The sequence below is a fragment of the Orbicella franksi genome, chromosome 2, assembly GCF_964199315.1.
Source record: "Orbicella franksi chromosome 2, jaOrbFran1.1, whole genome shotgun sequence".
In the NCBI taxonomy this organism is placed as follows: Eukaryota; Metazoa; Cnidaria; class Anthozoa; order Scleractinia; family Merulinidae; genus Orbicella; species Orbicella franksi.
Genome location: NC_138146.1, coordinates 6,437,780 through 6,456,294, shown reverse-complemented (window position 1 = coordinate 6,456,294; position 18,515 = coordinate 6,437,780). Strand labels below are relative to the sequence as shown.

General features: G+C 39.6%; 1 protein-coding gene across 2 annotated transcripts; it reads right to left on the bottom strand.

Annotated features, from left to right (window-relative positions):
• Positions 1–147: 147 nt before the first annotated feature.
• Positions 148–11,685, bottom strand: LOC145477882 (uncharacterized). Of its 2 annotated transcripts, XM_081455745.1 has the most exons (14): positions 11,532–11,685; positions 10,958–11,026; positions 10,332–10,370; positions 9,538–9,597; positions 8,574–9,095; positions 8,055–8,087; positions 6,750–6,767; positions 6,634–6,651; positions 6,090–6,227; positions 4,859–5,278; positions 4,259–4,439; positions 3,360–3,577; positions 2,448–2,594; positions 148–1,481 (listed from the first exon to the last, which is right to left on the bottom strand). In XM_081455745.1, the coding sequence occupies exons 1-14, from the start codon at positions 11,584–11,586 to the stop codon at positions 1,240–1,242; spliced, it is 2,160 nt and encodes a 719-aa protein (XP_081311871.1). In that variant the 5' UTR covers positions 11,587–11,685; the 3' UTR covers positions 148–1,239. The 2 variants fall into 2 exon arrangements, with proteins under 2 accessions (XP_081311871.1, XP_081311872.1); XM_081455746.1 differs by lacking the exon at positions 8,055–8,087.
• Between the last annotated feature and the right edge of the window lie 6,830 nt (positions 11,686–18,515).

The following is an 18,515-nucleotide window of genomic DNA, read 5'->3' as shown; positions in this document are numbered from 1 at the left end:
TGATGGATGCAATTTGACCAACCAATTGTTTCCATGCCCTACGCTTTAATAATTGGTTCCCAGAACGTTACACAGTTTGGAATAGGTTAATTTTGTAAAACAAAATCAGATGGTAAGGTTCACTTATTATTAAATTTATCCACAGCCACACTAAACATTATTTTGTAATGAAACTCTTTATTTGACGTTTGAAGAGGAGTAATAATAATCTCATTTACAATCAACCTTTGCTAGCGTCTAAAACTTGATTTATAAGTACCTTGATAGACTAAACTGCTCTTGTTATTTAATTTACTATCGTCAGTCTATCGACTTATTTTGCGAATTTTCCAAAATATTCTTAAAGCTCTCCGCGGAGCAAAACTCAAAGAAAATATACACCACCTCAAATGACAAGAAGTTGGAAGCTTTACCAAAAGGAGAAAAATATCATTTGCCTCGGGTTTAATAACAAATCAGTAGGAGATATCCAAAAATATCACGACCTCAGCGGATATACTCTCTTCACCGAGCGCCACATTGACCGCGGTGTCTCTCATTGGTTAAAGTAACACAGGTGCTTTATTTTCCGCTCTTTGAGCCCTCGATGAACAAACTTAACAAAGCTAAGGAATTAAATGTGGCGTCCCAAGAAGAGGTGAACAAAATCACAACATTGTGTAGTATTGTATTACTGAGTATTTTTTTTCATTATTGAGGTCAATATAATTTGATTTCATCCACTGCAAAGTGCAATTTTATTTTTCGTTTCAAACAAGTTGTTGCAAAAAGGAAACTAAATGCTAAATTTAGCAAGACAAGATAAAGGAGCGTGTAAAGAGAAATTGATTGAAAAGTGCAAGTTGTCAATCTGACAGCTTTCCTAAAAGGTGTCAAGGTAAGGGTCATTGATCTTTACCATGCGATAATATAACGTTATTTCACAAATATGATTTTATCTGGCAATGATACTTATTTTAACTTATACTTATCTACCAAGTAGGCACCACTGAGACTTCTTTTTCGGACACCCGGTCTCATTTGCATGCAATTTTCATTACCAGTCTTCCCAGATTCAATCCATGTTGCTTTCTGTTTGCTTATTTATTTGGTTCAAAGGATATTCTCGAAAACGCAAAGAAAAGATTTAGTTTTCGCGAACATTCTTTTGAAATGTTTTTGTCTTCGAAGCAAGCAAAACTGCCACTGTCATTGGTCCTTGTTGTGCTATAACTGGTCCATGAAATTTAAAACAGAGCTCTAAAATTCCCAGACTTTATGCGGCGACTTTCGGTCGGGCTTGTCTGGAATGGTGCTAGCAGAACGGCCTGATCCGGAGCCAGAATCTTCTTCTTCCTCTTCTTCTTCATCTTCGTCTTCATCGCCTTGTTTTTTGGAGTTCTTTTGAGCCTTGACAGCCTCGCGGATGGCGTCTTCGTCATTTTCCTGCTCTTCTTCTTCGTCTTCAGTGCTGTTAGATTTAGCTTCCTTAAGTTCTTCAGCTATGGGAAAGATAAGCATAAATATACATCACGGACACGTTCCAAAATATTCATTGAATTACTGATATTTTAACAGCAAAATCCCAAAACTCCAAAATCACAAGATCCAAAAAGCCAAAAATCCAAAAATCCAAAACAAAAGACTTGCATTGTTAATTGGGTTCAAATATGGTAGCGCTTTCTTGAAAGGAAGTTTGCGTTTCGAACTGCTAGGGATATATTGGTAGAACCTTGAATAGTGTGTTTTTGATGAGAATTTTCTCATATATACGTGAAGGTTATCATAGTCAGGGGGTCTCAACGGGATTAACCGTCAATCGTCAAATGGCCAGAAAATTAACAGTCAACCATCAAAAACGCAGTATTTTTACCGTCAGTTGTCAAATGAGCAAGCCAATATTAGCCGTCAAATGTCTCAGATATCCTTAATTAGGAATTAAATCATTAACTTAGCATGGGTCAAGTTATGCTGTTTATAAATGATCATTTTAATACATCACAAGAATAAAATTATGTACATGTCGTTTAACTTCTAAACTAGGGAACAGGTAATTAATACATCCATTAGTAACAAAGGGGGAGTAATTACGCTAATTAGACACATATTTGGATACCAAAACCCAGTTTTTATGCATAGGACTAACTGGATTATTTAAATATGGGCAAAACTGTATCCTTTCATGAAAAATTACAGCCAGATTTGCGCTTTGATTTCGTGTTATAAACGTCATTCCGAAAAATTAACCGTCAAATGACCTAAAATTTAACCGTCAACCGTCAAAACGGCTTAGTTTTAACCGTCCACCCGTCAAAGGAACCCTCCCCATTAAGAACCTTATAAGCCGTTCACCAAAGTCTCGGCTGAGCGTCCCACAGTAACATATAATACTATCTCCCAGTCCCCCTCTCTCATTTCCTGTTGGAAGAGGAGTGAGGCAGAGTTAGAGGTCTTATCATTTTACTCACCCAGGCTAACTTTCTTGCTGTGTTTTCGTACTTTGTTTTTCTTCAGCGTGTGATATTTCAGATGAGCCTTATGGTGTTTCTTGTGGTGGCTTACTACGCTTTCTTCATCTTCGTCGCTTTCTTCTTCATCGTCTTCGTCTTCGGTTGCTTTAAAAATAAGAACAAAACATTGAAGGTAACAATGGTCACTACTGATTTGCTAGCGAAAATCTTGGCAATCCCAACATGCTAATTCATTGATAAGAAAATCTGATCAAATGTTACCCTAACTAGTTTACCAACAGTTTTGCTATTCTACAATCTCTACAAGTTCCAGCTTAAGTTGTATTCTTACTAATGCTTATAAGTTCCAGGTTTAACTATGAAAATTAAGTATTTCCCGATTTACATGTAAGAGCATATCTTAAGCAAAAAAATATATCATTGCAGATTTCGGTTGAAAGCGGTCATTCGTGACTAAAAAATTCTGTTTTAACCCGCGCATAGTTCTCGAAAATCCTCGGCTGAGGGTTATTTTCGACAATCTCAGAAAGACTTAGATTTTGGAAGTCTCCGTTTTCAACGGAAGTTTCCTGGCACCAGTGACGCCGGTTTTTAGTACGCAGATGGTTCTCGTTTTGTAACAGATAGCCATATTGCGCCTGGGCGGTGCCTAAAGCAGTTACGAGTGGCGCCTGTTTATGAAGTACTTGGGCACAATTCTTTTATTCATCTTAAAGCTATTTTGATTTTAATTTCTCGTGCAGCTCTCAGTCAAAGAGAACACGGCATCTCTAAGCTTTAAATAAATCTTTCGGCCAGTTTACACATCTTGGTTAATTAACTCTTTTCAGTCCCTTTCATTCGGAAAATTTAAATTTGTCGATAACAGCCTAGGTAAAGCAGATTTCCTAAACGTGTTCATTAACGTACTTAGCTTCTTCTTGCAGAGGGAGTAGAACTTATCGTCGCAGTGGAATGTTGTCCATTGCCCATTCTGATCGGAAGCTATACAATCCATTTCTTGGTCAGCCCTCTCATCCTTGATATAATCCATCTGTGGACTCATGGACTTGTATGTCAGGTTGCCTCCGTCACTCCACCGGAAGTCGCTCTCATTCTTCAAGTCGTTTAGACCAATCCAAGTGAAACTGGAATAATACCCAGAAAGTATGATGTTGTAAACCTGTGTTACTCCATTTAGAATGACTTATAGACCGGAACTCAGGAAAGAGATGGTCAAGAAAGTGCTCCCGATATTCCCCCTATCACCATCTCTACCCATCTCCCCCCCGTCTTTTATCTTTAAGAGTAAGCTATGATAACTAAGCTTGTATAGCGGATTATTAATTCAGTATCAAGTATTAAGATATGACCCCATATCGTTCTGGCCAAACCCTCTAATGATAAGAGACAGGAGAGGTACTGGAAGAAATTGCAGATATTATGCGCAGAACGGTAATCAAGTTTTGTAGGTCTTAAGATGGCCTATGATGATCCTATGATGATCCTTCATTTGGCGTACGGTACCTTTTAGACAAATCCTCGAAAATATACTCAAAGAGTTTTCGACTTTTTTATTAAATCGGAAAAAGCGTTAAGACTACAAATCTCTTTCTAGGAATTTCCAGGTTCTTTGGGCAACAGAAGCGGTTGCATGCCTTAATGTCAATGAACTGCCTCATGGTACCTAGCAAGGTATCCCTCAAAACTGCAGGCTTATTTAATTTTTTCTTTGGGAAAGATATTCCAATCATAATGGCAGCGGAAGTATACTTTTTTACTTACAAACCCGACCGGAAAGATCTAAGTAAAGGGAAACATAATTATACCCGCATAGCTGAACTTGGTTCTTGACAAAGTCAGCCTCCTCTTCGCCCCTAATGGAGGCGAGATCGGCTCCATATTCAGCGCACTTGTCTCTGGCCGCATGCCAGGTGTTGAAGTCCGTCATCAACTTGAAACAGTACACTCCTTGGTCAGTTGAAAACCGTCTCCAAAACAGAGGACACACTGTGGAATGAATTAAGGATACCAAGTTTATATTTCAAGTATTTTGACTGTTTCTTTAACACAATCATTGAGACATACGCGCAGCATTCGAAGGGATGGTTGCCGGTGTAACATCGTCGGATACACGACGTCTTTCCTGTATTCTGATTGGCTTTTTTTCTTTAAGGCATGGTATAAATATGGGATTAATTCCCTAAGGATTTAATTTCTGTCTCGGCCAATCTTTATTAGGTAAATGTATTTACCAAGTATCATGAAAAAATATTGCTCAATGATAAACTTAGTACATTAAAGTGACTTTACCGACTGAAACAGAGATGTTGGGGTACCCAGATGCTCTACCGCCTTGCATTCCCTTGCAAAGACCGCTAATAGAAAGTAAACGTGTATAATGTATTAACTGTAAAACAGTCTCTTACTTTTGTTATTGAATCTTTTATTGCTGAATCCTTTGGGATTTTCAATGATCCACTTCGTGGCATAAGGTCCACCATATGCATCAGAAGCTTCAACGTACATTTTTGTCGAAACGACATTTCCTTGTCCTTTCTGATGGATGATACGGACAGAGTTTATGGCCACGGGTTGATCAAACTCATAGCCAATGAAATCTTCGCCTGCTCCGCGATCGTACCATCCGTTAGGGAGCCAGTAGGTACTGCTTTTGTTGTCAAATGCGCTCCCGGGTTCGTAACCAAGGTAACTTGAGCTGGCGAAAGCTTTGGCGGGTTTAGTTTCAAGAGGTACCCTAGCGTGTTTGTCACTGTAGAATTTGATATTTTCTATTACCCATGATCTTGGGAGGTGTGCTTCGTTTACGACTCTCCAGAATTTGTGTCCTGTTGTAAGGAAAACGCAGTCTTAAGGTCATATTACGATAATATCTTGAGTATGAAACTAGAACTTGTACCAAAGAGGCAACGAAGATATTTTCTGGTGAGAACGTGACGCGTCAATGATATCGTGATAGTAGAGCTCGCGAAAAAATAAAATAGTGGATATTCAATTCTTATTTTGAAATAATTGGCCTGTATTATAGTATTTTGTTGGCACTGGAAAGGGCTGATCTTACCCATGTCAGCAAGATTAACAAGCAAAATCTGATGACAATACCTGCTTCGTGGTACTCATTCAACAAACTTGTTTTTAAAAGTCATTGAGGATGCGTTCCTTTGGGATATGATCCAGATCAGCATCCATGATCCAAGATCACTCTGATCATGGTGCATCAAAGGAACCGATGAAATCACTCTGAAGAAAGATTAATCGGTTCCTTTGAGGCACGATAAATCCTTGTCAAGATCAACCCAAAGGATCCCACCCGGCCCAAATCTGATGACAATACCTGCTTCGTGGTACTCATTCAACAAACTTGTTTTTAAAAGTCATTGAGGATGCGTTCCTTTGGGATATGATCCAGATCAGCATCCATGATCCAAGATCACTCTGATCATGGTGCATCAAAGGAACCGATGAAATCACTCTGAAGAAAGATTAATCGGTTCCTTTGAGGCACGATAAATCCTTGTCAAGATCAACCCAAAGGATCCCACCCGGCCCAAGTTTGTGTCTGTACGCCGCATTGAATGATTTTCATCGTAGGATATTTATTCATCTTAACACGTAATGATCAAGTGTTCATGAACTCACCAACGTTCTCGGATGAATCACACCAATTGCAGGAATCTTTACAGTAGTTGTACATGAAGTGGTGGTTTTCTTCGCAGAAACATGGATTCCTCGCCTTCAAGCAGAAATTGCTGGCCCTTTCATCGTCAATACAAACGCCTGTACGGGAAATGAAAATAATACCATTCATTAGAAATTAATATGTTTCTAGATTGAACTGGTGTACAAGCAGCTTTGCATCGAGTGGCAACACAAACGCCCAAATTTACTCGCAAGTGCATAGACGTCGCCAAAAAAGTTATTTTAAGGCTACGAATGATGTGCAACAACTTGTACTTGACTGAAAAACTGAAAAACTTGCCCCAACCTGCGCACAGAGTTCTTCCCGAACAAAGTGAATACAAGTCAGAGGAAGTGCTTCTAAGTCATGGCAAAGAACACTTGAATCTACTTGAGACATCCTCTCCACCAGGTCTTCTAATAGAAATATTTTTTTTCATTTCATTGTTCGTTATATTGTAAGCCTATGTTAAATCCAACTGAAAGAAATCAATTTTAAACATACCTGCGGTGTTACTTCGAGCTGTTGAAAGAAAAGAAAAAAGATGGAATAAGAATTTTATCAATACAAGTGGTAACAGCAATCACGCAAGTGATAAGAAAAACATAAACTTTACGTACCGTGAGCCTTGGCTGAACCTGGAAAGGAAAAGAAGCCATCAGAAAACGCAAAAACAAGGATGACTATGCTCTCAGTTTAAAGTTTGTGGTATAGTATAAAGTTGCCAATAAATGCGAACAAAGAGAACTTCAAATGTTCAAGGTCTCGTTTCTAGTGTTCTACAATACAGTAGCTGTCACCAGGAATGCTCAGAAGAGCCTGTCAAGGAAAGGAGCAATCTTGGGCTTGGGTCAAAGTATCGAGTGTACAGAGATACCCATACCATATGTTTACTGTATTTTCAATGATTCTTAAATAGACGTAATATCAAAAAAAAAAATTAAAAATAAAGAAAAAGACGTAATAAAGTACGTTTTCACATTGTCCCTGAAATGTTTTGCGTGTGATAGACAGTCGAATAACAAGAAAAACTGTCTTGAAGAACTCAGTTGTTTGTTGATCTTTTTTTATTACTATTTCAACAAAACTGTCAGATTACTCTGGCTCCAGATCGTATCGGTTTTTGTTTCTTTGATTTTGCTTTGAATCCTCGTTTGTTTTAGTGATGATTACACCCTTGATGGTATGACGGAATTCGTTTTTCAGGGACGAGTGAAAATCGCTCTACTACAATAACATGGTTGTTCCAGTGTCAGTGTGGTCTGCTGTTTGGCTCAGTACACAACAAGTTCACCTGTCCTGTCTTGTCCTTGTCATTACTACAAATTATTTGTTATTGAAATTTTATTACTGCATACGCCAAGATTTAGGAGTACAAACGCTGAGATTTGAGCGCCACCCTACGGGCACCCACAAGGAAGCCATTTCTTGATAGAACAGGCAGTTACGCAACGTGCAATCGTCAGTGCTTTCGGCAATAAAAACCCTTGAAATGAAATATTTTCAATAACGTTATTTAGCATTTAAAAAACACTCTTGAACAAGTTCTCAGCTCTGTAAACAAAAGCAGCCGTTTCTGTGAATATAAGGCTTCAGAAGCCCACTCACTATAAGATTCTGGCTTCGACTGAAATTGAGGCTCCCTCTTTTTCTCTAGCTGACGCAAATTAGCACTTTTCCAGAAAGAATGCTCTTAGCCTGTACTGAGGGAACCACACTGACGCACGAAGTATGTAAAAAGACAGAACTTTCTTGTTGAATATCATGGTTCAAAAAGAACGAAACTGTTTGCTACCATGTTTTGGTTGGTTTGATTATTTCGAAAGCCAGTGTCGTTCACGGTATTGTTTGTTGGTGGGACTGAAATGTGTTTCGTCGTTTTGTTTTCGTTTTGGTCATCGTTAGTCCATTCTGCCGAGACATACCTTGAGTGGAAGTTGACTTGGCCACTTGAGCCACTGAAAAGAAAACATTTTCGCATTTTTCTCTCAGTTTTATGTATTATTTTGGTGTGAATCTTGATTGTGGCAGACACACTGACCATTGCAGTCAAGTGGTGGCGTATGCATTTATAACAGTGATGCTACAAGATCGGATGTTGGAAATGAACTCGATGACCATACAATGGCTACAGAAAGTTTAACATCAAAGTTATTGTCCTACTGACAAAGGGATGAAGACATTTCCACGTTCACAACCTGGTTTTGAGTCTCAATGTTATGACATTGACATCTCAGTTGCAGTTACCACGTTTTTTTTTTTTTTTTCAGTCATAACCGCAAGACTCCTTTTTGGCTGCAATACATAGTAGATCTTTATTCAGCTTACAATGGTTTATGTGAGGAGTGAGGTCTTAAAACTGAGGCAATTTTTATTAAGGAATTTTAGATTTGAAATTTGAATTGAATGTGCCCCGTTGCCATGGTAACATTTAAATCCCTTACCTGCAGCAGCGATCAATGTGGTTGCAGATCGAGCAGGGGCGGGTGCCGGGTAGGCGTAAGCTGCCGGCGCTGGATACGACGCATAGTATGGCGCCGGCGCTGGATTGTAATTGTAACTGTAGCTTTGGGATGATGGTTGATAAGCTGTGGATGCTTGTGCAGTATAAGGTACAGATGCCCTAGCTGGAGCGGATGCCTCCACAGGTGTGGAAGAAGCTGGAGCTGAGGCGGGTGAAGCTGCAGCAGGGGCCGAAGCTGGAGCAGCTGGGGCTGGTGCTGGTGCCGGGGAAGCAGCGGCTGGAGCTGGTGCTGGGGCTGCAGCTGCAGGAGATGCAGCGGGAGCTGTTGCCGCTTGGGCTGTTGCTGCAACACCTCCTTGGGGTGATGCTGCTGCTGCAGCTGTTGCTGACGCTGGAGAAGATGAGGATGAGGAAGCGGCGGCAGTGGCAGGGGCTGATGATGGAGATGAAGCTGGGTATGGCATCGCGGATCTGCTCTGTCCAGAGCTTCCTGAGTTGTACGCTGATACAGATGACGACATATTATGAAATCCCCTTACTCTTTTATGTTAGATTTCCTTTAGAACTTAATAGAAACATTCACAAGTGTAATGTTGCAGAATCAGGTATGCACATCATTGAAATGTCTGTAAGGAGAAGCTCGAATTAAACATCTTTTCTTCGATGAGCTTGTTAAAGTCTTAATGGCTAACAAGCTTTCGGAAAATCTGCTTCTTGAGTGCATCACATCTAGAGTAACTCGCACTAGTGAACTCGCACAACAAAAATGCGATCAGCATGGAAATATATATATATTTCTAAATTTGAAATGCCCTTATACTTGTTTTGATACTAACAAGCATCAATTACCATCGTTTAATCTTTGGGGCAGAGTGTTGTCATATCATGGTGAACCAGCCTTCTTCAGTTTAAGATTTTGGGTAAAATTTAATGTCCTTAATTACCTGCACTGTTATAAGCGGTGCCAGACTGTGTGGCGTATTGCGAGCCATAGGAAGGGTAACCTAGTGAAAAAAAATGTAGTTAACATATGGAACATTATCCATGAAAAGATCATGTTTCAGACGATTAGAACTATGACAATTTGATTTCTCTGTGAAATCCGCCTCAGATGAATTTACGACCCATTGGGTTACTGAACCATTTCAGTTATTCTCACAAGGCAAAGCGTCAAAAAAGGCGGGCAGCGAGCACGGACAGTGAAGCGCTTTTCTTTCATTTAAACGTCCATTTGCTCACCTGACAATTCTCTTTAGTTCTAAATTCTAAGTATGACACGTCGTACGAGACGTAAGTTTGAATGCCCATTTCCTTGAGTGATATTTTTTATGCATTTCCTATACAGTTATTTTCGTTTCTCGTGACCAGTGGTCACTAAATGGATAAGTTCCCTGCATTAATTGTTAACCAAAAGAATCGAGGGCTCCAGACAATAGAGGTTTGGCCCCAGACAATATAGCTTTGGCACACTCGGACCTTAAAGCGACACAGAATCTTGCTAAGTTTCGGTGGTTAACGGGAATATGGCTTCTTCTCTAGCGAAAAAAAAACTGAGCTTGCGGTAAATATGTTTTATTTTATTTTTGCTCTGTGGGTGGACTCAATGATTTTATGGCAGGTAAAGTAAAGGAACAATAAATTTTGAAAATGTTTAGACATAATTAACTGTTCACACCACAGGCGTCCGCCATGTTTTATCAACACTAGCTGATGTAAAATGACCTCATGGTTCCCTTACCATTTGCCGCTGGAACTGTGTCCCGCTTTACTTGTCTAGCTGTGAACGGAAATTAATGACAAAATATGTTCAAAATCACGGAAATTACTTATTTTGTAGTGACAAAAGTTTTTAAAATTAGTGCGATAACTAAGTTTTATTTTAGTTAATTTGCTAATTCTAGTTCTTAGAGTACGAACAGCATTTCAAATTGTAAAACGACAGAAAATGCTCAAATTCTTGAGATAGCAAATCATGTTTCTCAAGTTGATGAAGAGTGTACACTCTCATTAAATTATTTCCAATATGGAACTCGATTACCAACATATTTCTTGCGAAGAAAGAATCAGAACACCGATATCAAAAAATACGAAAAGTCTGCCATTCGCTTTACTTAAGAATTGTACCCATTCATAAAACAAAACTGATGGCAAAAATGATGGTTAAAACACAAGAGAACTAGGATGCAAAGTAATGAGTTTCCTTGCGTTTTCAGAAGCTCTTTCGTTTGTATAGAATTAAACTTGTCACTTTTATCACCGCCTTGATGTCATTCTATAAAACACATCTACACTGACAGTTTAACAATAACACTAGATACGTTCAGAAGGTTGATGTGTTAATCACACTAATATACTTATACTTACATTCCTTGTCAACTGGCCATTGTCCTCTATGTTTATGACTCTTTGGCTTAATATGAAATTTTCCGTTTACTACAGATAAGGAATAAAAATGAATACCCTTGCAGTCGCCATTGGTTATATAATATTAATGGCTTCAATCACCGACGAAATCTGGCGTAGATCACTGTCGTGGATTTGCTTCTTCTTAAGTCTTACTCAGTTGATACTTACTTATTTGAGTTTCCTCTTTCAGCTTTGATAGTTACATGACATAAAAACGTTAAACGACTATTAAAACCTGGAGTGAATTACAAATAGATTTTACTATATTCCAGAGATAACAACAGGTTGCATTTGTGTGGCAGATTTTGTAAGAACTTTCTCTCTTTTTTTGCCTCGAGATGCGAGTCAAACTTGACTTTTTTGTAGAATTTTATGTGGTTTAGATGCACTTTTAGCTCGATATTTTCTTTACCAAAGGCAGCAATCGACGAGGAAACATGGGACGTTTCTTCCTTCGGGGAAGCAATTCTAAGAAATTGTTGTATTGCGATGAGTGATCAATATTCGTAGTGAATGTCACTTCCCAGCTTACCTTGAAGTTCTAAACAAGCAATAAGAACCACTATTAACACACACTTCCTCCACATCACTGACAAGTTACATAAATCGGCTTGAAGAATTCCTTGGTTCTCAATCTCTTCTAAATCCCTCGTGATCCCAAACAAGAAGCTAGGGAACAAAGACTTGGAGCCAAGGTTATTAATAAATCATCATAAATTAAAACTCATGACATGTACCCGAGGAAATTGATAAACAAAGGTGAAGCTCCTGCCCTGGTCAGCGTCACTTCGCAACAGGAAATTCACCGATCTCGTTCATTTTTTTTTTTTTTTTTATTTGCAAGGACAAATCTGAGTGGATTTTTCTGTGATTTTGTTTTGCTGAAAGCTTATTGTGTTTTCAACTAGAAAAGAAAAATGTTCGTGTTTTTGTTTTGATTTAATTGATCAAGGTAGTTAACACATTGCTCTATTTTAAGGTCTAGCATGGCAAATGACAAAACGGAGAAATTTTACCTTCTCGGAATTGGCAAAGAAATGAAAATAAGGTTTAATGCAGTTTACCCTCGATCGAAACGTTTAAGAGCGTTTATTTCAATCCCGAACGTTCCAAACGTTCCGAATTTTCAAGATTTCTCTCACAATATTTGAGGATCTTTTATTTTTGCGTCAGTTATTTTCTTGCTCGCTCATCTTTCCCGATCATGATTTGTGACCGTTGATCCACCAGGAAAAATCAACAATTTCGGATCGACAACCGTAATATCTTCCGGGCGGAGTTTATTTGTCTTTTTACAATGCAAATACCAGCCTCTTTCAGAAAACAAACGAGCGTTTCTGGTACCCGCAAGCACTGGTTCCTCCATGGTCGTTCGCCTGTGGTCACAGCCAATCACGGCCCAGAAGTGTGTAGTTGTGTTCGATGGCTCCTTAGCTCTACAAGTTATTGACACTTGCTCTGGATTGGATACAATCGTTATCGCTAAACTGTTGGTAGAGTCATTCAACGAGAAACGAAACAATGGCGATACATTCTACAAGTGTTGCTAGGGCTATATGGCCTTTTACCGCCCACGTGCAGGTAATCGTCTGGTTTCTTTAGTAATTAACTGTGGAGAGAAATTTAAAGGTCGCTTGGGGTCGTACAGGTCGTGATATGGCTTTTATTCAACGTGGCTCAATGAATAACAGAGAATGAAATTGTCAGGTCTTGGACATTAAATTAACTCTCTTTTGACTCTCGGCAACTGATTAATGCTTTCACCCTGAGCTCTACACAGGACGCGGCAGTAGTTAATACCTAATTTGATTCAGTATGGAATAACCGTGTTATTAGAATCAACAGATTTCTCTGTTTACTATAAGAAATGATAACTAGCACGTGACTAATGTTGAGTTATCAAAAGCATCATCTGTGGTAACGCTTAATTGCAATTGTCTTGCCATGACATTCGTAGCAACCCTCATCTTTCAAAAAAACGTTTTGAGTCAATATAAAGCCTCGCAGAGACACCCCTCGAAAACTTATGAAAACGGGAAGAAAATAATTCGAAGGGAGGAGTGCGACGCGGTAAAACTCGATACTACCCCCTCCCTTTGTCGAGCTGCAATCAACGTTTCGGCACTTTCTGTCGACGTTTCCGCGTTGCTCGTCAACTATCCGGATGCCTGGAATATGCTTTACAATAATCGTTAAACTTGTAAGTCAGTCCTGCAGGTTAAGCTGTAACAGCACCGCCTTGAATATCGTTAGAATGTTAAAACAGCTTTAGCTATCCTTAAAAGTATGCGCTCGAACTTAGAGACCCATAAGAACAGAGCTCATCTCTGCTGTCTGTTGTATGAGGCGACCAGTAATATTTCTACTTTCCCCACTGAGAATGGGATGCTAGTCAAGGCCTATTCCCAGCGTTAAAGGTTTGCCAGTATCAATTTATTCACATGGGCGGAGAGAACTATATCAACTACTGAGTGTCTCAGCTCTTTATATAAAGTGGCTGCATCCTGATGCGTTTTTTGTCCTACCAGTTTTACGTGCTCTTTCTGCAGCTAAGACTTTTCCTAAGAAAATGCGAAAATTGATAGATTCATTCAATTCAATTCATTTCGTGTAGAATGACCAGTAGCTTAATGGAATTCCACTTCAAAGTTTGTTTTACTGAAGGTAAACTAATGTAAGAAGCTGCTGTCGGCGAACATTTTTTTCTGAAATTTAGTAATTAAAAAGGTTACCAGCATGCATGGTACAAATAAATATTTCATCTGTGAGGAGAATCGATTTTAAATACCGTTTATAAAATTGTCTGAAAAGACTTAGAAATTTTACTAGCTAAATCTGGACTTCGCTTTCCAACAGGTTTTGAACAGTAAGGTCCAGTTCAGACGCCGAACTTTTCAAGAGCCGAACTTAATAGCTTTAATACGTTGAATTAAGTACATACATGCATGAAAAGTTCGCGTCTGAATCAGTTAAGAATTCGGCCATTTGAATTTGGAGCGGCCCAGCCGTTCTTCTCGCCTAGCTCAGCCGGGAATTTCGGCTTTGGAACGGCTTTGATTCAGACGTCGAACTTTTCATGTGCCGAACCTAATGGATAAATTATTATAACGTATTTTACAAGCAGGTTTCTTCATTCTGATGTGTTTTGGTTCAAACTAAATTAAGTTCGGCGAATTATAAAAAGTTCGACGTCTGAATCAACAGGCATACTTTTGATAATCCGGGTCGGTCCAAATTCGAGTACCGCTGATGAAAAGTTCGGCGTCTGAGCTGGGCCCAAAGTTCTTGATACCGTAATGCTTGCAGAAATAAAATTGATTTTTTGACGTCAGATTACCGTACAAACTTTCAAAAGTTTGCTTAATAGCAGGCAATGGAATTAGTCCATCAGCTGAGAGTCGAAAATTCGGGTTAGTTATGGCTCACTTGAGGGGAACAGCGAAACATGTCTTATCTTGAACTTTGACTATTAGGCATGATAAAAATGTATGATAGCAAGGATAGAACAGTAGCTTTCACTTTGCAAATCGAATTTTAAATTTTGCCCCACATACCTTTCTTTTGCCGCCATATTGGATTTTTGGGGAAGGCTCCAAAGTGGTTTGTATTCCTTTAATGAGAACGAATCGTGTTTCGAATACCAAATTTTAAACGTACCAGAACTACAAACATGATGTCCATTTGTTCTAGTGCTTGAATTATAAGTACATGACGTCATAAATGACGTCACAACGCCTGATTATTGGTCACAATATGATCATTTTGCACTTGTAGTCATTGCAAAAACATTGCGGGGTACAGTTCTCAAAATTATTTCATGAAAAGAGGGCAAGTAGATAAAATATTAAATTGCAAGTTTGTTGAATCAAAGCCCTCAAATTCATTTGCCTGTTTCCTATATCCAGCCCCAGTTCCCAAACATGCTGTCTCACAAACAAAAGTGCGAAAGTGTTTCCTCTGCACCATGACCTGATGATGGATGAATGCATTGTACGCGGTTGTTAGGGTCCTACATGCTGTAGGTTAGCCCAGGAAGCTTCTTCACGAGTATTTGGCTACTACTTCATCACAGACCTACATCCATTGGCTTCAGTAACATCAAAGAAGAAATCAAAGCTGAGGGAAAGCTGGTGGATCAGTTCAAGGATGTTATCAACTAGCCGTGGAAACAAGATTCAGCATTAACGAGCTTGTCCACGGCGGGGTATCAAAGCGACAACAGAAGTAAGTGATGACTTATTGCAGGCCAAGCGAGCAAGGTAAAGAAGACAGTGAATAACTTTGTAACGACCGTTGCTCATCTAGTCCCACTTCAGATTACTTAGATCCATTGAAGGCAAGCTGAAGTCTTGGATCTGTAGGCTGGGCGTAATGTTCGCAACTAGGATGTAGTACTTCCTCCTATGAATCGTGATGTATTTGCTCTGATGGCACTTGTCGGATAGTTTCGTCCACTTCCTTGGTCTCTTGCCCATCCTTGTGGACTCCTGCGAAAAACAACTGCGCAAAGCCAAACTCTCCCGACAGCTAGAATGACACATCACAGTTACCGAGAAATACCCCGAGAACGCAACCAGTATTTTCAGTATACCTGGAATAGTGGTCTTGCAGAAGTTGAATATCGCCCCCTTTGGAGGTATGTCTCGTATGGTCGCTAAGAGAGTGTTTGAGTTGGTAATGAGCACCGGCAACAGGCACGTGGACGTAGTGTTCGACATGTATCGCGAGGTGTCGATCAAGAATGTTGAAAGATTTTAAAGAGTGTCTATCTCTGACCGTGAACAGTACAAGAACATACTTCCTGCCTATACTGTGATAGACTACGAGTAGTCCCTCTTTCGCTTAGTCCGTGGCGCGTGACGCAAGAGAAAACAGTGAGCAAAAATGGCCGCGCGAACTCCTGGGGACGTCCCAGGATTTCACGCGGTCATTTTTTCCTCGCAGTTTATTTACGGTCCTCGATCTATGGCCTCGCTCGACGGACTAAGCAAAAGAGGGACTACTTGTAGCCTAAAGCTGCGAAGTCAGGGAACAGGCTTTTCAGTATCACCACAAACAAGCCTGACATTGCCAATTCCTTAGTGCCACAGTGGAAGAAAGAAGCATTCTGAGGCAGGCTCAGTGACCGGATCATGTACGTGACAACCGAAGATCAGTGCTAGAGACTAAGACGCAGCCACATGCGAACCAGTTCCTGAGATAGGGTGTAATCATAAAGAGGCTAATATGAGTATGGTTCTCCATGCTTGGTACGTGGAAGGCACGTGCGTCATCCACTCTGACACTGATATCTTTGTCTTACTACCTGCTCAAAGCAAAAACCTTCGAATGTGCTACATGAAGAATCGAAGAGGTGGAAAGACCAGAATGATAAAATTTCTTTAGTCATTAACAGCTGCATTGACAAGCACTACTTCATGAAAGTCCTAATTGGCGTACACACAATCACAGGTTGACGCTCTCTGGTAAGCAGTTCAGCTTTTAATTCTCCAATACAATGAAAGGTCAGGCGAGAGTTGGGAAGGAGTGAACAGCATCCAAAGAGATACTGGAGGAGGCACTCGGGTGACAGCTGAACGAGAAGGAGTGTCAGAGTATGGATCCACTTCACCAGAGGCTATGCGGCTATGCCATCTCTATGACGTCGCGTTATAAGAGCAAATTATCAAGCAGTAATCTGGAGGGGAGCCGTCACCACAGAGAAGACATTTAAAATACGACGCTAGTAGCGGAGTATATTTGACAATTTTTGAGATGTTTGGAAAGGTGCTCAAACAGAGTCTTGAGTGTTTTGTAAAACTTCTCGATCGGAACTACAACTAAGGAGAAACAGAAAAATAAACTCGTAAAAATATCTGCTAGTCAGATATCCACGGTCATGTAGCGGTCATGATTTACCGCGTTTAGGCTTGATGAATTGTTTGTGAGTTTGAGAAGCTATAGATCCAAATGCAAGTGACAGCAGTGACATGATACGATCGGGGCGTTTCTGCACTCAAACGAGCTCAAAATTGAAGTGTGAACCTAGTTACATGTGTATACGTTGAGTTACGGTATATTGGTTCATGGCGTAGTGTGCTTAATTAACTTCACGTAAAAAAGGTGTGTTCCTAGTACTATGATGTGGAACACCTTATTGGTAATTTAGTAACTTCAGGTGGTTGAAATAGAGGTTGTATACACAAACTAGAAAACAAAATGGCAGCCACTGTAACGTAATTTATGACGTCGTCATAGCTTGAACAACCACAGACAATACTGAAATAATATCTAAGATACTAATTACTCCAAATATACGTCCAGGCAAAATATTGTGTGCCTCTAAGAAAAGAAACATAGGAAAATAACACTTGTTAATGCTATTTTTTAGAATTTCAAGATGGCAACCAAAAGGAGGGTATTAGGGGTAAATTAAAAATTCGATTTACAAAGTGAAAGCCACTGTTCTATCCTTGCTATCATGCATTTTAATGATACTTAATAGTCAAAGATTAAGAATATACAAGTTTCATTTGTTACCCTTAAGTGAGCCATACAACCACCTCAGCTGATGGACTAAATCCCAATTTATCGGACCACCAAATGAAACGGAAAGTTTAAGGGTGTTTTGAATGAATTTTGCTGTTGCTATAGTAACCCTTTGCGTCATGAAAAAGACCATACACGTATTCTCCAATGATTAAGTACTTGTTGTTACCGTTATTACGTCATCAACTAAAAAAAAACTGGTATCATTGATTCATTATAGAAGAATTGCTCAAAATTGCTTAAACTGACCATTGTGAGCCACTTTAATACTCTAGCCTCACACAGTTTATTAGTTACGTAAGACTAGCCTCTATACAGAGCTGTAGGATTTTGTTTGTCATCGGAAAATTGGTGTTATTTTATTCCCTTGGCATGGTGCAGGAATTTGATTGACGACATTTATTGTCTGCAGTCTGCAGAAGTTGTCATTTACTATATACGGAACTCAAGCTAGTTTAATTAGTTACGGAAACTAAGTATATAGAATTGTGTAGAAACCAACTCACATTTAGCCAGACAATGACCGTGGATGGTTAAATAATTTGTTTAACAAACTGATCGAAGATAGAATCGCGATTTTTCGCCGGAAACCTGTTTATATATCAAGCTTTATCTGGAGCCTATTGAGAATTTCCCCTGAAATATGCAAGGATTTCTCGATCTAATTTTTGCCCAACCCAAGCTTTCTGCAAATCATAATTGGGCAAAAAAAATTATAGCTCACAAAGCAATTAATCCATACAAACAGAAAATGCACCCAACTTGAATATGGTCGAGTGACTGAAGTGTGACGTATTGCTATCCACGTCCTCTAATCCCCACCCCAGCCCCACTCCTGGATGCGATTTTAGTTCACCGTGATTGCACGCTGGTCTCCAGCAGATCCAAAAACAAGTTTTTTCTTCCCGTTTACATTCACACTATTGGTTGGAAAACGCGACAGTGCTAGCTCAAAGTGGCCATGCCTTACAGTTAAGACGCACCCGTA